Source organism: Carex rostrata, chromosome 1 (assembly GCF_964058835.1).
Source record: "Carex rostrata chromosome 1, lpCarRost1.2, whole genome shotgun sequence".
NCBI lineage: Eukaryota > Viridiplantae > Streptophyta > Magnoliopsida > Poales > Cyperaceae > Carex > Carex rostrata.
In genome coordinates this window covers 15,320,873-15,346,677 of record NC_135918.1, presented here as the reverse complement: position 1 = coordinate 15,346,677, position 25,805 = coordinate 15,320,873, and the positions used below count along the sequence as shown (strand labels likewise).

Below are 25,805 nucleotides of genomic sequence, written 5' to 3'. Positions count from 1 at the left end.
ATTAATATGATTCAAATTAACTTCAATTTATACGGTTGAAACTTTATAGGTAATGCATGGTTTATGAAACTTATTATCACACAATCACAGAAAAAAAAAACAATGTAAAAATAAATAATCACTGGAATAAACAAAAATAAATGGGAATAAACGGAAATAAATGGATGATCAAACGGAATAATTGAGAATAATCGAAAATAATTGACCGATTAATCGAAATTCACTAATAGACCTCCGATAAGTATATTCATAATGGTTTGACCGCCATTAACAATTAAAAAGACATATAATCGGCCGTTAAGACCGTTTTTTACAACACTGGTATATATAAATGATCCAAAATTTTCTTCCGTCCTGGGTCCCAAAATCTTCAGAACCGGCTCTGGTGCTTACTCACAAAAATTCGAATATTCATGTGGCTTACTCATAAAGGTAGGATCTTGACAACAGATATCTTCAAAAAAAATGGTGGAAGGACCTTCCAAATGTCAATTCTGCTCCCAAGATGAATCTATCCACCATTTGTTTGTTACATGTACATTCACTAAACAAATCTGGTTCTATATGGGTGCTTGTCAGGATGCCAGCATCTATTGGAACAGATTTGTTGATATTGTTAATTTCTCTCATCAATTACCATATGCTCATCAAAATGCTTTTCTTGTTGTCTTTAGTGCAGTTTGCTGGGCCATTTAGAAACATCGTAATGACCTATGTTTTGCTGAAGGTAAACCAAAAATACCTAGAGAAATTATATTTCTAATAATCTCTCTGGTACACTATTGGCAGCTAACATGAAGGCAAAGGTAGCTGACTCTACTGCTTTGTGGTTTCCCTCAGACATGGATGTCCTCCTCCTTGCTAGTTGGCATCCAGATGATGTAGAATTAAGCCCCAACATGGAAGATATGCATGGGAATCAGATGGTGATCTATGAAGAGTAGCTGGACCAGAAACTCTTTGGCTTGCAAGCCTCATTTTGCTTTTAGTTTTAGCATCCTCAGCCCCATGGTGTGGCTTAGATTTAATCTTGTTTTGTATCATGTTTTGGTGTTTCAACCTACAGTAGTTACTAGGCAAATCTGCCTTAGTTCTCTATATGTGTTGTCACCAAAATTCAGTGATTTTACTCAAACTATGCTGTGTCAGGTTATATGTGATGTAGTTGCTGTGCTTTGAATTTGGTAGTCTGTAACTTCACACTTTTTCTTCAATGAAGAATGGGCTTCAACCTTTTTATTCAAAAGTATCCTTGGTGCTTATGTAATTGATCCTTTGTGAAGATATCGTAAAGATTAATAGAACCCAACTTAATTCGTTTTTCAAAATTTCAACAGAAATGCTTAATTGAAATATTGTGCCCAGATTTTAGAAGTTCCTATTTTATGAATAGGGACCTGGATATAAAATAAATAGTTTACTGGTATTACCTACGTGTCTTCTAGGAATTAACCATGCTCCAGGTACATTCAATCATCATTAACGTAACATTCAGGGCCTGGAGGATAAGGTGGTGTTTGGTGGGAAATAAGAAGGCTTCCATTTTCATCGAAGACTTCATTGGGGGTGTCATTGGACTGTGGAGAGCAACACGGCTGACTATTCAAAATGTTAGAAAATTCATCTTGGTTGCCAGTTACGACTAATATACGGTTAAATAAATGATTTATAATTATCAAATACGATTTTGTACAAGAATAATAAGTTCAAAATTGTTCTTATCCATACCAAAAAGTTAGTATTTTTTTGCTTAGCAGATAATTAAATTTCATTGCTGCTTGCTTTATTAGTATATATATTCATCATAGTTGATGAACTAAGAAAAACAATTATTGGTATTATTGCACTAGCTAATTAATCCTTAACATCTACGGGTCTTTCTTTACAACATCGTGAGATCACTGAATTGTAGGCTTTATTCAATGTTGGATGATCTCTCATAATCTTAAGCGTTAATTCATGATCTGATGATTCGGTGACTCCTCAATTTTTAAATCTCCCAGTTATAAATAAATAATTTTTCATCAGACATGACCTAAAAAAGTCCATAAATATTAATACCAATTTGGTATTACACTAATTCCTCAAAATTGATGAATTCATTTAAAAAAATTCCAGCTGCATGCTGTTTTAACTTTTAAGCAAAGACAACAAAAAAATTAATGACTGAACCCTCAATTTTACACTAAAGCAAAAAAGAAGCCAACTAAGAAATAATGACTAGATAAGCCAACAAAAAAATAGTATGAATCATTTCCTGCAACTTAATTGATTGGTGCCTTGAAAGTTGAAACCACAACAGTACAAAAGTATGTTGAAATAGACTTAGGAAGATAGAAAGATGGAAGTCTGATTCCAAACGAATTGATGGGCAGAGCATGCATTTAGGAACTTAATTGGCAATAGATGGAAGGAAATCACAAACTTGTTCTCTTGTGATTTGATGAAGACAGATAACATCCCCACAATTAGTGTATGACAGGATTAATAAATATGAAAAGACAGAGTAAGGCTATGGTAGTTCGCAATGCACGGATCATTCTGTGCATTAGATTCATATCTCCATTTTGAAAGTCCAAATAGTCGGTCGGAACTGCTCAATATTATTATCATATGAATGAGATCAAATATTATTATCATTTTGAAAGTTCAAATAGTCGTTCTGTACTTGGCAATGCATGAGATCAAATTTTATATTTTTTGGAATTTTTTTGGAATTTTTTTTGCTATTTTCGGATGGTCCAGAATTTTTAGATCAAGTGATTTTCTAATTGTCTCAAAAAGTAATAAAAAATTCAAAAATATATAAAATTTTATCTCCAAGTATATTTTCATATGATAATAATGTTGAGCAGCTCGGATCAACTATTTGAACTTTCAAAATGAAGATATGAATACAATGCATATAACGATCCACGCATTGCAAAGTACCATGGCCTCACTCAAAAAAAAATAATAAATCTATTACTGCATATGCTTAAGAAATAAGTTAATTAGCAGTATTAGAGTACTAACATAACTAGAAGAGCTAATTAATTAATACAATAGAATTAAGCTCCAATCTGATAAACAACAGTATTATAAGAGAATCAATTCTAAATTTGAAGACTTACGTAGAAAAAAGTGATAATCAAATATCTTTATACAACTGCTCCCTCAAAAGTCAAAAGCCCAACCTAATATAACAGCTACATTTAGGTCACAGCCTTTAAATTCGATTAGACGATCCTAATAAATTGCTGGAAAGCGAGAGAAATAAACTGCTGGATACTTTGAGCAACGATGGGACGGTTAAGATAAATGGGCTTTATTGGGCCGGATCGTACAGGCCGAAAAATATAGTACTTTCCGATATAACATCTGTAATTAATTGGTGCACATATCATGCAAAGAACTGCCATTGACATCTCAATCAAAGTATATATATTGGATGTCCTTAAGACCGAGCCATGCGCGCAGCAAATGTTCTCACCTGATTGATCACATGCATCAAAGTTAAGTGCAAGAAGTTCTCTAACAGTTGTCACCTGGATAAAGTATTAGAGCACAAAAAAAAACCAGCACATGTTATCATGCATGGGCAGCTAATATGGTATCTGGTCCACAAAAAAAAACTAAAAAAAATAACAATGTTAAGTAATGACTCCAAACAAATTCAATACAATTCTCAAGTATATATGTTATAAATTATAAAATAATCTCATTTTTTATAAATTATAGATAGACTAGTATCGAGCCCGTGCATTGTGACGGGAACATATTGTAAAGAACAATGCAAATAAAAATTATTAGAGGATAATTATTTTCTTAAAAAATAAATTGGAGAAGCACCTTCCTCTCTCTCAATGTCGCTCTCTAGATTATTGGTTTTATTTTTCGCAATTGGCAGTTATTGTAACAACTGTACCAAATCAAACTATTGTGCTAACCAAAGCCAAAGGAAAAAGACAAAATCTATAGAAATACATCTGCTTATTGGACAAACTCATTAAATGAAAACATTGTGTGCATTAAGTGAATAATATCATTACATTACATAAACAATCTATACTATTGTTGTGATCTCTCATCCCTGCAAACCAAAATTGACCTTTGCAAGAAATACTTAAAACATCAATCTCAATTATGCAGGTTTAGATCATTATTGAGGAAAACAATTGTTATAATAAAAGGTTAAAACATCAATTTTGTCCCGTACGTAAAAGAACATCACATATCTCCACTGTTCTTAGATTAGTTTTGATGAGCTCCTGTCTACTTTTGAGATCTGGCAGAGGTATGCATACATACTTCTCCAACCTCCAGCACGTGCACCATAAGATGACTCTAAAGTACAACATTTTAAATTATATAGTACAATACATCTACAACATTGAACATTTTAATGTTATGTTGTCAAGCCATAATAATGGCACATGTACACTAAACCCTTTGCTTCTTACTATCTTGAACAGATAAGATCAGTACCAAATATGCTTATATATGTGGCAATAACATTTAGAGTGAGGCAATAATGGCACATGTACACTAAACCGGTACAATGCATAGTGTATATTGGTCCACATTGCAGATCGATATATATATTTTTTTTTTTTACTTACATAGTGCATTTTTTTTTTTTTTTCACATTGGTCCAAATGTCAATCTGAGTTGTTCAATATGATTTCTATATAAGAATGTACTTGCAGGCAAAATTTTACATTTTTTTTTATTTTTTTTACTATATTTTTAGATAGGTAGAAAATCACTATTTTTAATGGTCTCGAGCCCCCCTTTAGATCAAGTGATTTTCCACCTATTGAAAAAAAATGTAACAAATTTCTAATATAAAATTTGATCAACAAGTACATTTTCATATAGAGATCACGTTGAATAGTTCAAATTGATTGTTTGGACTATGAAAATAAAAATCTTAATCCATACCTAGTACCGGAGCCTCACTCATAACATTAATCTATTTATATTTAAGGAAAATATATTTTGCAAACCGGAGAACTTCGTCAATGTCCCAAGGGAGTTTGTAGCAGCAAAAACCATCACAAGCTTCTTCTGATCATCTTCACCAGTGGAACTGTTTTTACTCCATCAATCTGTACCAAGAGCTCAGACTTCACTCTTAATCCTAGAGGACTCGTTTTCTGAAAGACACATACAACGGAAAGAGTAGAGTATGCCTTCTTGTATGAGCGTGTAGAATTGAGTTTTGCAATTTGAACTGCTAGCAAAAAATTCCCTACTAATGATCCTTATCCATTAGTGACTTTATTTGAGCCGCGGTGATTTGAACAGAAGTGACTTCATTATTATCTAGGGTTGAGCGAATGACACTTATCTCAGTCGTGACTTGGCCGAGTAAACCCTAGTCAAGAGAGTTTCCACATCCTACTAAGGAACTTGGGGAAAGCTCGGCTTGACTCTATCCAAATTAGACCTTGACTTGGCCAAGTTTCCAAATGATGGGGCAATATTGGCAATTTTACAGGATTTAATATTCGATTGAATTACCATACAGTGCTATCAGCGAACCAACCAAAAACATTTTGGGTATTTTTCTGGATACTGTTAGAGAATGGGATTTCCATAAAAGAAAATTTAATCAGAAACACTATACTAGCTAGTTCCACTACATACCTGAGAAGGCACAAGCCATAAGCAATGTGCGAAGGTAGGGCCACCACTTTCAGCTCCTCTATGGACCTCCCCCGGTTACTAAACTTGGTCAAAAGTATGAATGGGGCCATCAATAGAAGGATTCCTACAGTTGCATATGCTATCCATCCCCTGATAAAGATTAAATTATGGTTGTCAGAACATACCAGAATGAACTCATAACATTTTTCTTAGTTTAGTTCTTTATATATGCATTAAAAGAAAAGAAAAAAATAGTGCACCTATGAATAGTACCCTGAAATTTCATAATAGAAGGAAAAAAAGTGTGCAGTAACTTCAAGATATAAGTGCAAAAATTGAACCTGATAATAATGAAAGTAGAAAAGCAACAGAACAGAAGTGACTTCATAAGATCTTCCCAGAATGCCAAGGATAGAAGCATCTTCCCTATTTTAATAACATGATCCAACAACTCCTGTAACATAAAATAAAATAGCAATGAAATAAGACATGCAACTTAAATATAGTAGGCTTCTCACCTACCATTTTTTCTTTATTATAATAAGAAAATAACTTTTACATGGAATTTGGGAAGTAATCTGCCAATATACATACGCTCCATAGTGGTCCATAAGATTTCAGGGGTTGAAATATTTTTCTTTTCAGATCAATAAGAATTAATTTTAAGCAATACGTTTGCGCTTAATGTGCTGCTGGTAAACAACCTTATATTTTTTTTTTCTTCCTATCTTGTGTTCCTTTTTATTTTGGAGGGACACAGGTATATCATGTTTGAATAACATATTAAAATATAAAAATTGGGCAAAGAGTATGGTAAATTAGGATATTTTACTTTCATGTAAATGTAATTGAAATAAAATAAAATAACTCAATCGAAACACAGAATCATGTCAAACTATGGCAATAAGGACAAATCTCTGTAGTTCATTGTCACATCCTTAAATTTAGCATACCTTCAGAAGGGCCAAATTTGTACCAAGAGCTCAGACTTCACTCTTAATTCTAGAGGACTTGTGTCGCCAGAAGCTCTGAAATAAAATGCATCAGAAAATACTACTGGATAACAACATAAGACACATATAAGAGAAAGAGAAGAGTATGCCTTCTTGTCTGAGCGTGTAGAATTGTGTTTTGCAACTTTTCAGAATTACCTCCAAAGCACGCAGAATTGCCTCTCCCTACTAACCATCTTTACACAGTAATAAACATAGGCAAATAGGAAGAAAATCAAAAGCAATAAATAGAAGGCAATAACCGTTATTGATTTGCTCTTGAAGCTATTGAAAGCAATATGGTACCATATATTGTTCATGATTTGCAATTAAAATCTGGTACCATATATAGTTCGTGATTTGCTCTTGAACTATATTTTCATCTCTGATTGTTATACGATACATAGCGATAAATGTTTTAACCATTGTTCTATATTATCATGGAAAGGTGTATTAATATTCAACAACGAATTTTAAATATAAATTGAAACAATTTTCCAAGAGAGGGATTCAATTTCTAATTGACCAACACTTCCATGCTGATTCATGTCACAGATCTAACCAGCATAAGAATAGTAATTAAATATTACTATTTGATCCATGGATGACATGACACAACCAGACTCGACCTGTTGACACCCTTAATTAAATTCTAGCACATCTGGACAACTGCACAAGTCTACAATAAGGCAATTACCGCAAATATTGAATCCACAAGTACCATCAATAGGAATTTACCACAAATATGGAATGCGCAAGTAGTATCAATATGAATTTATCACAAATATTGAATGTGCAAGTAGTATCAATAGGAATACAGCACCAATAACACAATGATTTATTGGTGCTTATGAATCTCACTAGCCAGAAATATAAACAATTAAAAAAAATAAGGTTTAGGCACAAAACATCAAAATTGAAATTTAATGCTCGGATCAAAGTGCAATTGCATCCGATTGACTGAACATGGATAGAGTCGACATCTAATTAGATCAAAACTATGGTCTAATTGGTTTCCTAAATTCTGACCTGAACCATTCCATTGAAAAACTTCTTCCGCTCAGACCAGATCTAAGCAGTCGGAGGTGTGGTTTCTACCAACAAAATTTTCACCGCTAAAAACCCTAACCAAGGGAGAGGAGAGAGAGAGAGAGTCGGGTTCTGTTTGTCTTTTCACCAAAAAGAGAGAGAGAGTTCTTAAGGAGAGAAAAGGAGCGTCGGAGTAGAGAAGAGTTGATCGACGGAGTAGAGATGACTGAGGTGAGCAGACAGGAGGAGAGACGGGGAGGCCTAGAGGCGTAGGGGCGAAGAGGGTTTGAAATTTTTTTATAAATCAAATAAACAAAACACTATGATTATTTATTTATTTTTTTTCAAAAATCACAAGGACTGAATTGTAGATTTGGTCTCCACATTTTACTTTTCTCTAGACGGAATTGCTAATTCGGTTTCTAAATTTTTTTCACTTTTTCGTAGACACAACCACAGAAGATTCAAATAACTCGTTTTTACCCCGGTCTGGACCGAAATAGTCATTCGGTCTTGATAATTTGGTGGGGGTGCGGACCCGACTCCATTCTTCAATTTGGTTAAGGCCAAATTTCTTTCAAATTTAATAGAGGTAAGAAGGGCTTTGAGATTCGTGCAAGTTGTAATTGATAGATTGAGATTTCTCTGGCAATTAAAAGAACAATACGGTACATTACATTTTCATTCATGGGATCAAATAAATAATACAATTATTTATCAATTAGTAAATAATTTATTGTAAGAGTCTAGCTACTATGTTCTTATTTGTGCATATTTAGTTCATGGTCTATGGTTCTAAATCTAACTTGTAAAACATTTATTGCTTTAACAATCTCTCGGTATAACTCAAGGTGGTGGTGGAGATTGTACATATGAACCAGATGTTTTGTGGTAAAAATTAACAGTGAAGATCAACTCAATTCAGACATAATGCAATGGGGCCTAACCTTTGGATGGCAGGGGGTTCCGTTTTTCTTGTTGTTGTTAATATGATCCATCATACTGGTTTGACAAATGGAGAAATAAGAAAATAATTTAATTGCAAGAATTGAAGATAGTTGTAAGGAGAAATAATGAAACGGATCGCTTAGAAATTATTCATGATCGACCAATCTATTGCATGGCATTTGTATACTTGTGTATAATTAATAGTCTAATGGATAAGCAGTTGCAAGTTGATATACAAATATATCGTGTTTGTGTGTTACATCGCGACATATTATAATAGAGCAAAAAAAATATCATACAAAATGACATACTTTTATAGAAAATTTGGACTAAATGACAATAACATTCCTCAAATGACAAATAACATTTATTTGCACAATCTTATAAGAAGTAAGTAAAATTAGAATTATATTTTATAATATTACCTAAATGTCGATTTTGTTTGCACAATCTTCATATTAAAAATAAAAAATAAGGCTCCTCGTTACCCTCATAAATATTTTCTCATATTCTCTCACAGATTATATAATAAAAAATCTTCTCTTCCATAATTTCATACACAAATAATTCTTGACATAATTCATTTTTATGCAAAAATTAATAATCTAATAGATATCATGATTAGAGGAATAAAATATTAATATTTTAGCATGAAAGTAAAATTAACATTTATGAATTTACAATAAAAGTGAAATAAATTTTTATTTAAAACTTATAATGAACAACAGTTTAACAACTTACAAACGGTCAATGAATCAAACACAAACCTGATCAATTCAGAAAAAGTGAAAGAAAATGTCTTGAGACCTCCACTCCAATATGATTTTCACTTTCTAATTTTTCTGGCTTACCTATTTTGCTCCTCCGATTCACTTTTTTTTTTTTTTCCCTCCGATTAACTTTCCTGTTTAGAAATAAGGAAATAATTTAATTATAAGAATTGAAAATAATTGTAAATAAAAATAAGGAAACGAATCGTTAGGAATTTATTCAAATTTAATGTGATAAACCATGTAGCAGTTTGTGTGGCCAGTATATTTTGGAGGGTTGATATTTAATTTGAAAATTCATCTTTCAATCTCAGCCGTTGACGGATCAGGACAACTACATGCATAATATAAAAATGGAGATTCATTTATATCTTGAAATTTTAGTTTCATTTTAAATTAATCATATAATTTCTAAACGATCATTTATATCTCGAAATGGCCATTTGGTCTTGATAATTTGGTTATTTTTACCCCAATTCGGTCTCCATGTATATAGCTTCCTACACAGTTAGCCGCACGAAAAATTGTGAAAAAATGAAAAAAAACCTAGAGACTGAATTGCCAATTCGGTCTTTGTGGTTTTTGAAAAAAAAAAAAACTAATCATGTTGCTTTGCTAAATTTGATTTAATTAATTATGGTTTATAAAAAAAAATTCAGTTTGAATTGCCAATTATGGTCGGGAGGCAAAGAGGCGGAATGATGGAAGGTTAAAGAAAAAATAGGTGTTCAGTACTATTCCGTGTGACAATACGTGTGGTAGGTACAACTAAATTTAGACTTCTACACGTATAAATGATGCATTTAATCAAAGAAAAACAGATTATTTGAATGGAGGGTTCAGGATAGCCAATTTAATTTAAGATGCATAATATAGAGGAGAGATTGGTAGCTATTTCTTTTAATTTGATAAAACTGGAGAAAATCTCACATAACAAAGAAGATATTGCAATAATATTATATGCACGATTAATAATTATCACCACACATACATAGAATACATGAGTATTAATAAAGCATAAAAACTTTCAAATACAAAATATGAAAAAAAGCATCGTGCATTGTTGGACGGAGTTACGGCAAACTAATCTTTAAATATAAAAGGTACTACTAGAAATTACGAATCAGTTGGCCATTCACTTATACTATTCACCACCTCTTGCATTGTTGGACGGAGTGACGGATTATTATTCAAACACTCATATGCAATTTGAATCATTTTGAGAATTTCATTTATGACTTGCCCAGTTGGTGGTTCAATACGTTGGTCAAGGATATCTTGGAGTATGATTTCCTCTTCATTGAAAGACGATAGATTAATCATATCACCAGGGTGCTTTCCCATAAGCAGTTCCAACATGATTACCCCGAAACTATATACATCACATTTTTCAGTCATCCTCATGGTATAGGCTAGTTCTGTAAAAAGAAAAAAAAAATCAGATTGCAATTATTTCTAGTTTATTTTTTTATACAAATAAGTGATGGAAATTAAAATATGCTAATAGGGTGTTTAAGTATACATAACCTGGTGCTATGTAACCGCAGGTTCCAGCAAGCATGCTCCAATTAGAAGACTCCGGCTTGAGAAATTTAGCAGTGCCAAAATCCGAGATACATGCTATAAACTCAGAATCGAGTAAGATATTTCTACTAGTTACATCCCGATGTACTATTGGAGGATAGCAATCATGATGCAAATGTGAGAGAGCACATGCAACATCTCTCAATATAACTTTTCTTTTTGCCCAATCCAGATCTATTGCTTCCTCACAATTGAGAATATTATGTAAATCCCTCTTCTCATAATACTTGTATACTAGAAATTTATTTTGTGGTGAGGAACAATAACCAAATAATTTAGCAATGTTGCGGTGTCGAATTTGGGTTATAGTGCTAATTTCTCTATGGAATGCTTCAAGATCTAGTGAGGTTTCACCGTATGCTAACTGGATTTTCTTTACAGCTACTGTGAGGTTATCTGGTGCTAAAATCGCTCTGTAAACTCTTGAATGACCTCCACTTCCAATGCAATATTTCTCATCAAAATTCTCTGTGGCCCTTATAATCTCCTTGTATGCATCTCTTCCATCAAAATTCCACACAGAAAAGGTTTCTCCCCTACTAGGATTGCCAATTTGCTCTGGTTTTGCTTTTCCCTTTTTTGTGTAAACTAGGTAAAGTAGCCCGAGTAAGAAAGATGTTAGTAATGCAGCACAACAAGTTAGAGTTGCAATCAACTTAACCATTCCTAGTCTAGTTAAGTCATTCTTACGTTTAACAAATCCATCACACAAGTGTAAACCTTGAATAGTGCCACAAAGATTTTTGTTGTGTATAAACCATTGTTCTGGGGCTTTATGAAAAATCTTTATATCAGGCACTGGACCCTCCAATTGATTGTATGACAAATCCATTGTTAACAAACTTAACATGTTGCCCAATGAAGGTGGAATTTGACCTGTTAGATTGTTGTGAGATAGATTAAAATTTTGCAACATGATTAAGTTCGTTAGTGTCATTGGTATTTCCCCTGTTAAAAAGTTTGAGCTTAGATCTAGAAGGTCCAGTAAGTGCGCTAAGTTTCCGAAATGAGAAGGAATTTTTCCTATCAAATTGTTACTCCTGAGGTTTAATAATTGAAGATTAATACAATTGCCTAGTTCTTGTGGCACACTAGTCAGTTTATTTGACGATATATCCAGATTTATCAAAGAATGTAACACTCCGAACTCTTTTGGTACATCTCCTGCGAAATTGTTGTGGCTTAAATTGAGTTCAATTAATCTTTTTAATCTACCAAGTTGTGCAGGTATTACCCCTGATAGATAATTTGATGAGATATCAACAATGATCATATTGCTTAGATTTCCTATTGTGTTAGGAATTTCTCCACTGAAAAAGTTTTTTGATATATATAACCCTGTCACATTTGTAAGTCCACCAATTTCAGGAGGGATTGATCCAGAGAGATTATTATCATGAAGATACATGTAGAGAAGTTGGGTTAAGTTTTCTAAATTAGTTGGCATTTCTCCAATTAGAAAGTTTTCTGATAGATCTAAGATTTGCAAATTTCTAAGCTTACCAATTCCAGGAGGGATTAGTCCAAAGAGGTTATTATGACCAAGAGCTAGCAAGTCAAGATTGGTTAAGTTTCCTACATTAGTAGGTATTTCACCATTCACAAAGTTTTCTGATAGTTCTAATTCAATCAAATGTCTGAGTTTACAAATTTCAGGAGGGATCGGTCCGGAGAGGTTGTTACCCCCAAGATACATAACTTCAAGACTAGTTAAGTTCTCCAAATTAGTAGGTATTTCTCCACCCAAAGGGTTTCTTTGTAGTGCTAACTCTATCAAATGTGTAAGTTTGCCAATTTCAAGAGGGATCGGTCCAGAGAGCTTATTATCATGAAGATATAGAATGTCAAGATTGGTTAAATTTTCTAAAGTAGCAGGTATTTCCCCTATTAGAAAGTTTTGTGGTAGGATTAAACTTGTCAAATGTGTAAGTTTACCAACTTCAACAGGGATTGGTCCAGAGAGCATATTACTCCCAAGTGCCAGATTCACAAGATTGGTTAAGTTTTCTAAATTAGTAGGTATTTCTCCACTCAGAAAGTTTTTTGATAATCTTAAGTCTCTCAAATATGTCAGCTCACCAATTTCAGGAGGGATCGGTCCTGAGAGATTGTTAACCGAAAGATACAAATATTTTATGTTTGTTAAGTTTCCAATGCTTGATGGGATCAAACCACTGAGAACATTAAAAGTGAGATTAAGATATGTGAGTTTTGAGAAGAGACATATTGATGGAGGAATTACTCCACTGAGTTCATTATCACTGAGATCAAAAGTTCTAATGGATGGAAGAGCAGAGAAATTCAGAGCATCTAATTTCCCAACTAGACCCTTATTCGAAAGAGAGATTTTAGTAATGACTTGCCTTCTTTCATTAATGTCACGGCAAGTGATTCCGGTCCAGTTGCATGGGTGGGCACTGAGATTCCAAGATGAAAGCGGCTGTTGAGTCTGGAGAGTTGATTTCCAATGAAGAAGAGCTTGTGCTTGAGATGTGAGAGAAGATTGAACCAGAGGGAGTAGATGGAAGGTAAGGAACAAGAGAATGCTCCTCATTGCTAAAATGGTAAATGCTCAATTTATTGCTTTTGATACCTTTCAAGGCATCAGAGCTGGCCCTCTTATAAACTTAGTGGTGAGACAGAGGATAAAGTCGTAGCTAGGGGGAGTGCTATACTAAGAACAACTATTCTAATTTTGAGAGCTAAGAGAATTTTTTGATTCTAAATACCCAAATTACCCTTATTTAATAGATTGATTGATTACCGGATCCACTTCCTCTCTCTCAATTAATAATATAACTAATTAAAGGAAAGTTTTGTCCTTGACAGCATGAGGATTTCCCAGGAATGGAAGGGCAAGCATATTTTGTTCTATAAGAAATTATTTAATATTGGAGACCCATATTAATAAAAGAGGAGGGTTCAAATGCCTTCATTTTTTCTATCTCCATCATGCCTCTATTTTTAAAAATTTTAATAACTCAAAATTTAAATTTTAAAATTCAAAATAAAATCGTTGGATATGAAATACATTATTTTATCTATGCACGTGTAAAAAATTATGGCATTTCAACTTTGGTTTGGTTATCATCTTGAGCTTATAAAAATGTATACTAATGTGGATAGTTTCTAGACATTGATTTTTCAACTTATTGATTCATATAAAAGCAAAATCAAACGTGATAATTTTTTATGGACGCATAGAGAAAATAACATAGATCACATCTAACAGTTTTATTTTGACATTTAAGTTTTAAATTTTGAGTTATTAAAGTTTATAAAAATAGAGATATGATGGAGGCACAAAAAATGAAGGTATTTGAAACCTCCTCTTAATAAAAAGAGAAGTTTAAAGGACCTTTTTCACGTAGAGAAAAGTATTATTAGTCAACCAACTTAGTTGATATTTAGAGATAATTTATGTATATTGTACTCTACATTTTAATGCTAAATGGTCAAGCTATTATTTTTTTCTACTAATTTAGAAGTAGCTAAAATCATTAAAAAATTAGAAATATAACTATATATCTATGAGACACAATATTTTTGGAAATATAAAATTCACGGAAGAAGAAAGAATTTTTTATTTTCTAATGAAAAGAACTTTCCTTAAATAAGTTCTATTATTGAGAGAGATGAAGTTGATTCTTTAATTAAGCAATCCATTTAAAGAGCAAGGGTAAATTGAGTATTTAGAAACAAAAATTCTCTCAGCTCTCAAAATTAAAATTATTGCTCTTAGTATAGCACTCCCCGCAATTAAAATGAATAGAAATTGGAAGTATAGTCCAGTGGATTTGTCGATCTGTTATGTGGTTCGAACAGAGAAGCAGAAGTGCTAGGCATCCAGTTAGAAACCCAAATTACTAAACTTTGTTACAATTAATTGAATGTACTATATTTTACGAATAGGAACTTGGATATATAAAAATAAAAGAGAATACACTTGTGTTACGTACCAGTCGTCTATAAATTAACCATGCTCCATGTACATTCAGTCACCAATTAAGTACAGTCACGGCCAGATGGCTAAGGCTGCATTCGGAGGGAATAAAGAAGCCTTCATTTCATAGAAGACTTCATTCGGGGTTTCATTCAATGTGGCCTGAGAGCAACACGTTCGGTGCTGTCCATCAGATATTTTGTTATCAAATGTTAACCAACACATATAAATAAAAATTAAGATAAAACAGGTAGTGTTAAGTTGACCTATTACTAGTCAGGTCAGACCGGACAAAAAAAGATATGAAAAAAAAATTATTATATGTATAGTCCGATATATCCACCGGATTTAGTGTTATCGAACTCATATATAAACAAACTTAGATAAACAAGTAGGATTATTGAACTACAGTATTTTCTTAAAATAAATTCAGAAATAATTACTTTTCAATTAGACATTTTTTTCAAATTAGAAGTTAAATTAATTGCATAAATAATTATTTATTTAAATTAAGGACTAATTATTTTCAAATGACAATTTGATTTGCAAATTATTTGTGAATAATATTCTGAAATATTTGCAAATTGTTTAAAAAAATGGCCGGAGTATCAAAAGATATTTGCCAATTATATTTGATTGGAAATTATAATTTCCGTTCTAATTGTAGAAAATCTCTAATTCAAAAGTAATTATTATAACTTTTTACTGTAATTTTGTACCGACTGAGCTATTGTACAATAGCGTCTGGAAAAATAGAAAATATCACAAGAAGTACTGTGCCGCTATATGAATGTAGAAGTTGTTTCATAACATCCTAGGAATGTTCGGAGATTTTTCAATAATGATATCAATTTTTTTAAATGCTACACAAGAAAAATCGGCACACATAAGGACAAAAAATGTGACTATACACAGTCCAAAAAGCTAATAACACACTGTTACTTACACGACCGTATCAGCGAGTATCGTGTATTAATAGGTGGGTACATTGTACACAGTTTCTGAACCATGTCTTTATAGTACTAACATATATAGTTAATACAAATTAACCGTGTCAGGTTTCCAAAAAAAAACGCGCTTAAAATGGTGATTTCTACAGAATCAATGTAATTGTGTACATTATAAAGGGATAGTGTATGATTTAGAATAGTGTATGATTTCTTTTTTTTTATATGATTTATAATTGGCTAGCATCCATATTTGCTAGCCTTAATTCAGGTAATATTTACAACATACAACAAACAACATTTGAACACACAAAAAACAACATTCATGTAAACAACATACCCGTCCTCTATGAATTAACCATGCTCCATGTACATTCAATCATCATTAACGTAACATTCAGGGCCAGGAGGATAAGATATGGTTTTGGTGGGAAATAATTAAGAAGCCTTTCACTTCATGGAAGACTTCATTCGGGGTGTTTATTTGACTACGGAGAGCAACAGGGCAGACTATTCAAAATGTTAGAAAATTCATTTTGGTTGCCATCACAAATAATATACGGTTAAATGAATTATTCAAAATTATCAAATACGATAATAAGTACAAAATTGTTCTTATCCATGCCGAAAAGTTAGTATTTATATCCTACACTAGTACAATTAAACCATACACGATCCAAAAAGCTAATGTCACACAGTTACACAATCGTGTTAGCGAGCGTCATATATGAATAGATGGGTACATTGTACACAGTTTCCGAACCATGTCTATATTAGTACTAACATACACGGATAATAGAAATGAACTGTGTCAGGTCTCAAAAAAAAAGGGCGTTAAAAATAATGATTTCTACAGGGCCAAAGTAACTGCGTGCAATAACAACGGTTATATACACAGTTTCTATAAGGCGTCCATGCATTATTTTGGAAATAATACAAGATTTGTTAACTAGCTAGAACCGTGAAGGATTTTTTTATATATATGATTTATAATTGACACGCATCCAGATTTGCTAGCCATTAAACATACAATTAAGATTACACATCCATAATTTAATAAATATCCAACATCACATCATACAAAAAAAATCAGTCATATATTCATTCATAATTCAACAAACATGAATATTCAACATTCAATAAATATTCAACAAACAGATACAATTCACATCCATAATATACATTATACATACAATTCACATCATCAACATTTCATCTAGAGGACCTCTGAGAGGTAATAATTAAAATGAAAAGTCAAAACTTCAACAAATGAAGCTAAGAAGAAAATAAAACCAATAAAGAAAACAGAACCTGACATTCTAGCCTTGTAAACGGTTCCCGTTTCAGGTTCTCCTTTAGACTCCACTGATCAAGAATTGTCATTGGTTTCATCATTCCCTATCATAATTTGCAAAATAAATTCAGATCATGCAACAGACAAACATATATAACCCGCAAGTACATTATGAAGTTCACACAAACATGTTATTTTTCTCCTTCAACTTTGCATATCAGCCTTCAACAACTTTACATTAACCCATGTATACACATCATTATGGAGCAAACAAATTAAAGCCAGTTTATGCATGTAAAGCCAATTTATTCTCTATTAGTTTCATATATATTTTTTTTGAAGCCTAACTCAAGATAAATCAGAACTTAAAAGTTTACACACAAATTAAAATATTATCCTCTTAATCGGGGTGGTGAGAATAGACTCTGATTCTCTGCCTCCTACCTTGCATCCTTTGTTATGTTTCTCCAAAGGGAGACGAAGACCAAACGTAGAAAGACACATACACAAGGAGGAGGAAATCATTTGTTTTATGTCTTTCACGATTAGTCTTGACCTCCTACTTTGAGTTGTTCTTACTCACGAAAAATCTAGCTAACGAGTTTAAAATGCAAAATGGAACTATGTTGGAAAATTAGTGGTTCTCATAGCGGTGCCAAAACCCTAAAGAGACATTGGCTATATATATGAAACCCTAAAGTGAGAAGTGGAGAGGGAGCTTGAGAGACCAACCGAGGAGTTAAAGAGGGAGAAGATACCAAGGAGCTAAGAGTTATTTACTTAAATGTGGAACGGCGGAGTTGTTCATAATTAACGACCGCGCAAAATTCGAAGTGGCGCCAAAAAAATAAAAAGACCCAAGTAGTAATCATACACGGTTCAAACCAGTGTTCTAAATAGCGCGCTATAGTGATGCAATAGCAGCGCTATAGCGTTTTCAGACCTTAAACACGACGTTATGGGATAAAAGTGCGTTATTTCAGTTACGACCGCTATAGCGGTAATAGCAGTCCACTATCTACGCTACACGCTACACGCTATAGTGCACGATATGCTACATAGGCTTTTATATAAAGGCCCAAATTAAAAATTTATTTTAAAGATCAATTTTTTCAAGATCCAGATTGATTTTATTCTTAATAAAAACTGATAGATAGTTTATTCCATGATGCCTATCTTTTTTTTAATAAAAAAATATAATTTATGCCATAATGCTTAGGATATTTGAATGAAAAAAGATAAATAATTTATGATATTATTAGTGATATTTTGAATAGTAATTTGGACTTTATACTGGTTCAATATGAATATTCTAATTCCTTAATAAATTTTGTGTTACATATTGCTCTATAATACTTTAAATAAAATTGATAATTAGTAGAAATATAAAATATAATTTTTTTAAACTAAAAACGCTATGTAGGATAGTTTTGGCTATAGCTACACTATTCGCAATAGTTCCTAGCCTTTCCGCAATGATGCAATAATCGCTATTTAAAACCTTGGTTTAAACAAAATAACCGTGTACAGAGAAGTTGAACAAACATCAGTCCTAACAAAACTGTGTATACTTTACAAAAATAGGCACAATAAAATTAAAACCCTAATTCACAGGGGGTTTATACATGGTCATTTCTACAAAACCATATACGCTAATTATTATTTAATTTTTTTTTATATTCCTGTTTGCTAGCCAGTAATGAATCATAAAATAAACTTCATACAAAAGGATCTTGCTACTTTGAATTTGATCAAGATTGTGAAGGTTATTCACAACTTTTCCCAATCGTGGAACCTCTCCATGGACATTATTTGTCTCACATCCATGCAAATGTTCAGTTATGTATGTGGGCCTGATTTTAGGAGTATGCGGGGGGTGGCAGGGGGGCGGCAGCCCCCTGCGAGCGGTGTAGAATTTTAATTCTGAGAAGTCAAATTGCATGAAAATCCTTTAACCGACGGCCCAGATGAGTCTAATTACCGATCAAGATGAACGGTCCAGATTAGCCTTCTTCTATTGCACTCTTTCATTGGGTTTATCTTTTATTTATACATTAAATCTCTCTGTAATTTGGTTGTAACTGACTTTTGAGAAATAGTGAATTTTGTTTGGCGAGCGGCCGTGGGTTTTCTTGCCCTAGAGGGTTTCCCACGTAAAATATGTGTTCTGTTTTGTGATTTTTCTCAATTTTCTTTCTTTCTGTGTTGTGTGATTGCTCTCGGGTACTCAATTTCTCAACATGTTCCACTGCTAAGAAAAAGTGCGATTAAACCGTCATACTATGATGATTGAATACACAGTTGCTAGTTATTGAATAATATTGATTGCTCCTCTTATTTGTCTGATTGCGGTAGTCGAGTCTTATAGCTCGCCATATTTCCTCTAAGTGCCATCGTGTTAAACCTGGACAAGCAAACAAGATTGCACACGAGGGGTATTGAAGATGAGCGACAAAGAGTTGAAGTCTCGATCTACCTCAATTAGAGGGTTAAGTGTGAAGAGGCGGTCGAGACATACAATATATTAATTACTACAGAAGTTTTGGTTGAGAGACACAAATGAACCATACATGACTTCTACCAAAAACTATGTTTGGAAACTGAGAAATATTTTACACGATTTTCTCAAGTTAACCGTGTATGAAGTAGTACAAACGTACATGGCTGGATATTATTAAACCGTGTACAAATAATTGTGACTTACGAACATGGTTCAAAACTTTTAGACCGTTTTTGTATGTTGGAGCTTTTTTCGGCTAATGCCTCCTCAGACACTGTTAATGTGGAAAATTTTGGCATCCGTGTAACATATGTTGTGTATGATCATGTTTTCTGTAATAGTGTTAGCTCCAGATAATTAAAGTTCACTGCTGAAATGAGAAAAAAAAAATTCATATCCTATAGGTAATTTTCAAGACCATGTCCATTTTATAATTTTCTTGCAAGTATAATTTCAGTAATTAATTAATCTTTAGTAACTACGAGTCTTTTTTGGCAACGTCCTGAGGTCACTGAATTATAGGGTCTTCAATGACATTGGATGATCTCTGATAATCTTAACTGTTAATTCATGCATGATGACTCCTCAATTTTAAATCACCCAGTTACGCAAGAATTAATAAATAAATAATGACATGACTTAAAAATGCCCGGAAATATTAATACCAATTTGCTCTGAATCACACTTACAATATAATACAGAGTGCTATTTATAGGAAAGAAGGCAATATAGCCGTTGACAATTATTTAGGTATTAAACATAATAAGGAAAATATTAAAGGAAATATTATGTAGCAGTTAAGTAGCTTATGTTGTAAATGGAGCAATTAATCTTCAGCCAAATAAAGAGATTTGTATCTTTGGATATAATCTGAAAATTTCCACGTAGCTTTTGATGTGTCAAGATGTTCATCTCCCGGTTGTTGTTTTGCTTAGCTATTTTAAACACACCCCTTCAAGTCGGAATCGCATAGATCAATAAAACTTAACTTGCGTAATATAGCTTGAACATTTGATGTATCTAATGCCTTTCTAAAGATATCCGCTAATTGTATCCTTGGTGTTTATGTAATTGATCCTTTGTGAAGATATCGTATAGATTAATAGAACCGAACTTCGTTTTTCAAAATTCCAACAGAAATGCTTAATTGAAATATTGTGCCCAGATTTTAAAAGTTCCTATTTTATGAATAGGGACCTGGATATAAAATAAATAGTGTACTGGTATTACCTAGGTGTCATATATCTAGGAATTAACCATGCTCCAGGTACATTCGATCATCATTAATTAACGTAACATTCAGGGCCAGGACGATAAGGTTGTGTTTGGTGGGAAATAAGAAGGCTTCCATTTTCATCGAAGACTTCATTGGGTGTGTCATTGGACTGTGGAGAGCAACACGGCTGACTATTCAAAATGTTAGAAAATTCATCTTGGTTGCCAGTTACGACTAATATACGGTTAAATAAATGATTCATAATTATTAAATACGATTTTGTACAAGAATAATAAGTACAAAACTGTTCTTATCCATACCGAAAAGTTAGTATTTTTTTGCTTAGCAGATAATTAAATTTCATTGCTGCTTGCTTTATTAGTATATATATTCATCATAGTTGATGAACTAAGAAAAACAATTATTGGTATTATTGCACTAGCTAATTAATCCTTAACAACTACGGGTCTTTCTTTACAACATCGTGAGATCACTGAATTGTAGGCTTTATTCAATGTTGAATGATCTCTCATAATCTTAAGCGTTAATTCATGATCTGATGATTCAGTGACTCCTCATTTTTCTAAATCTCCCAGTTAAGCAAGAATAAATAAATAATTTTTCATCAGACATGACCTAAAAAAGTCCATAAATATTAATATCAATTTGGTATTACACTAATTCCTCAAAATTGATGAATTTATTTTCAAAAATTCCAGCTGCATGCTGTTTTAAGCAAAGACAACAAAAAAAATTAATGACTGAACCCTCAATTTTACACTAAAGCAAAAAAGAAGCCAACTAAGAAATAATGACTAGATAAGCCAACAAAAAAATAGTATGAATCATTTCCTGCAACTTAATTGATTGGTGCCTTGAAAGTTGAAACCACAACAGTACAAAAGTATGTTGAAATAGACTTAATTAGGAAGATAGAAAGATGGAAGTCTGATTCCAATCGAATTGATGGGCAGAGCATGCATTTAGGAACTTAATTGGCAATAGATGGAAGGAAATCACAAACTTGTTCTCTTGTGATTTGATGAAGACAGATAAAATCCCTACAATTAGTGTATGACAGAATTAATAACTATGAAAAGAAAATGAGTGAGACTATGGTACTTTGCAATACACGGATCGTTCCGTGCATTGGATTCATATCCCCATTTTGAAAGTCCAAATAGTCGATCCGAACTACTCAATATTATTATCATATGAAAATATACTTGGAGACCAAATTTTATATTTTTTGGAATTTTTTTGCTATTTTCGGATGGTCTATAATTTTTAGATCAAGTGATTTTCTAATTGTCTCAAAAAATAATAAAAAAATTAAAAAATATAAAATTTGGTCTCCAATAAGTATATTTTCATATGATAACGTTGAGCAGCTCGTATCAACTATTTAGACTTTAAAAATGAAGATATGAATACAATGCACAAAACAATTTGTGCATTGCAAAGTACAATAGCAGTATTAGAGTACTAACATAACTAGTAGAGCTAATTAATTAAGGAAGCTAATATGAGTACCCGCGCTACAGTACCCGCACCTAAACTGCCATAACTGTTTGTGGGGACCAAATTCCCATAACTGCACTTCAGATCTGTAACTTTTTTTTTAATATTAATAGTCAGTTCTTGAAGTACGTAGTCCAAAGAACACAAGTATTTATATCTATATAGTAAACAATGTAAATGACAAATTAATTATTTTTAAATAATTGAACCCGCACTTTTTTTTGAAATTTATGATGTCGTACTCGCACCTAAACTGCCATAATTACTTGTGGGGACCGCAACTGTTCCAAATCTGTAACTTTATTTTAAAATATTTTTAGTCAAATCTTGAAGTATATAGTTCAAAGAACACCAGTATTTATATCTATATAGTAAACAATGTAAATGATAAATTAATTATTTTTAAATAATCGTATCCGCACCTTTTTTTGAAATTTCTAACGTCATACTCGCACCTAAACTGCCATAATTGCTTGTGGGGACCGCAATCGTTCCAGATCTATAACTTTTTTTTTAATAGTAATAGTCAAATCTTGAAGTATATAGTTCAAAGAACACAAGTATTTATATCTATATAGTAAACAATGTTGTAATTTTTACATAACTGCTTGTGGGGACCTAAACTGTTATAATGTTGTAATCAGATCTCTCATCTTTTTACATATGACACTGAAAGTATTAATATCTAAGTATTGAAAGTATTTATATCTATGCACTGAAGTATTTATTTTTATGGGGTCAACTATTTTTGTTTATAAATATTGACGCGGAATTAGTGCCGAGGTTTGAAAGGGTGCTTCTAGAATTTTAGAATAATAATTAGTTGAGACTATATAATATCTTTCAAGAATAATAATTAGTGGACACAATATAATTAGTGGGGACTATAATACATTATTCCTCTAAATGCGTGTACTGTAGCGCGGGTACATAAATGATTATTCATTAATTAATACAACAGCATTAATAAAGCTCCAACCTGATAAACAACAGTATTATATGAGATTCAATTCTAAATTTGAAGACTTACGTAGAAAAAAGTTACATATAGATAATCAAATATCTTCATACAACTGCTCCCTCAAAAGTCAAAAGCCCAACCCAATATAACAGCCTTTAAATTCGATTAGACGATCCTAATAAATTGGTGGAAAGCAAGAGAAATAAACGGCTGGATACTTTGAGCAACGATGGGACGGTTAAGATAAATGGGCTTTATTGGGCCGGATCATACAGTCCGAAAAATATAGTACTTTCCGATATAACATCTCTAATGAAATAATGGAAACCCAGTCTGATCCGCAGTACGAATGGACTTTATTGGGTATATTTGGACACTGTACGAATGGGCTTTATTGGGCCTTCTTCTGTAATAGCATCTATATTGAAAGAATGGAACCCTGTCTGATCCGCAGTATCATCATGTGCCTGAGATTTTCTGAAAGGTGTTTCATCATGTGCCTGAGAGATTCCAAAAAGTGTCATCTTAATATTGCAGATGTATAGAATTCCCTGGAGATCATCATGTCTTATATCACTCCTCCATCACACCGGAGACCTCATTTGAGCTCTGTTGATCCCTCTGCATAACAGGAAACCCAAGAGCATATTTATAACTAAGATTACTCATGATATCAGCAATTATGCCAGTAACTTTAACAACCTCTTTTTCCATTATGACATTATTTAACGAGTACATGCCATTATAACATTATTTACCACTAATAAGTACTGAACCCTCCATTTTATACTAAATAAAGCGCAAAAGAAGCCAACTAAAAAATAATGATTAGATAAGCCTTCAAAAGCCCCCAGAATAGTATAAATCATTTCCCGAAACTTGATTGAGGCCTTCATACCAAAACAGTACAAAAGTATATGGAAACTGAATCAAAAAGAGGAAAAGACAAAAATACACACTAGTCTGATGTCAAACGAACATGATAGGTAGAGCATCATCCCTTTACGAACTCCGCAATAGATGGAAGAAAATCACCAACGTGTTCTGTTGTCATTGATGAAGATAGCTAAGCGTCCCTACAATAGATGGAAGGAAATTACATCTCTATTATATTATTAAGCACGTTGGGTATCCGATCCGCCAACGGCTACGATTGAGAGATAAAACTTTAGATTTGATCTCAGCTCTCTAATTACATATTTTTTCTTCTTTTGATTAAATGTATCTGTTTTATGTATAGAAGTCTAAATTTAATTAAAAACAAACCCACCACATATGCTGCCACACGATACGTTATAATTAAAATTGAATAAATTCTGAAATTTAGTGATATATTTATCCGTTTCCTTATTTTTTTTGTTTCCATATTTCTCATCTTCAATTGAGAAGACTCCACATTCCATTTTTTTATTTATTGTTTACTTACTTCTTCGTTTCTATACGGATCACAATGAAAATCATTTTCTTTATTTCCTTATTTCTCTTTCTTTGTTTCTATTCATATTGGTGTGGGCAATTTAGAATATATCAATGTGTGTGTGTGTGTGTTCTATATTGGAAATAAAGGAGAATATAAATTGGAACGTGTGCGTGAATATATATTTTTCTTATAATGTGTATGTGTATATATATCCTATACATACACATGATAACATTTTTTATTTATATTTTTTGATATCATATTATATGTTGATATTGAATTGTTGTATGATATTTGATATTAGATTCGAATCGAGCTATTATTTGATATCATTGCTACTTAAAAATAAAAATCATCACATCACCAAATTGTTATCAGAGACCACGATTAAAGTTAATTAAAAATACAGAATCATATAAATTTTCTATTAACATGTGTTTTAATTTTTAGATAATTATTATTTTCATTGATATATTTGTTTCTTATAATATGTCCCCGTTACAGGAAATTACATTAGTAATTAATTGTATTTCTAGGTGTTTGACAATTTTATTTTGGGAAAATTGGTTATTTTGCCACTCCAAAACTTTGAAATTTGAAAATTGCTACTCTAAACTTTGAAATTGTAAAAATGCTACTATAAACTTGGTTAATTCTTAATTTTGCCATTTATACTGTATTCTTATACTATTTTTATTAAAAATTAATTGAAAAAATACTGTTTTGGTATACGTATTTCTGTATTTCTGATTATAGCCTTCTGATTCAATTAATGCACATGTTTATGCATTGCCGCCTCCTTCATTCCTTCGATTACAATTGCGCCTCTCCTCCAGACATTCGACCACGAAGTACATTCCATTACCATCGCGCCTCCTCCACCGCTAAGATTGAACAATAAAACCCCAATTCTTTCTTGTTTGCAATTCGACCATTGCCTCCTCCTCCAGACATCGCGCTACCTAGAGGCAAAATTAGGAATTAACCAAGTTTAGAGTGGCATTTTTACAATTTCAATGTTTAGAGTGGCAATTTTCAAATTTCAAGGT

General features: G+C 32.4%; 1 protein-coding gene and 1 long non-coding RNA gene across 4 annotated transcripts in view; both read right to left on the bottom strand.

Moving 5' to 3' along the window:
• The window catches only part of LOC144560511 (uncharacterized), a 47,923-nt gene extending 34,358 nt beyond the window's left edge, over positions 1-13,565 (bottom strand). The window contains exons 1-2 of one of the 3 annotated variants that reach the window (XM_078309741.1): positions 10,898-13,565; positions 10,526-10,788 (exon numbers count right to left, since the gene is read on the bottom strand). In XM_078309741.1, the coding sequence (XP_078165867.1) occupies positions 10,526-10,788; positions 10,898-13,508 (2,874 nt within the window). In that variant the 5' untranslated portion in view covers positions 13,509-13,565. Of the gene's footprint in view, positions 1-10,298; positions 10,789-10,897 lie in introns of those variants that run through there. The other 2 variants (XM_078309732.1, XM_078309749.1) reach the window with 2 other exon arrangements.
• On the bottom strand, positions 5,638-6,926 carry LOC144544382 (uncharacterized). Its single transcript, XR_013508295.1, has 3 exons — positions 6,585-6,926; positions 5,973-6,085; positions 5,638-5,781 (listed from the first exon to the last, which is right to left on the bottom strand). It is a non-coding gene; the product is annotated as an uncharacterized LOC144544382 (long non-coding RNA).
• Positions 13,566-25,805: the final 12,240 nt, after the last annotated feature.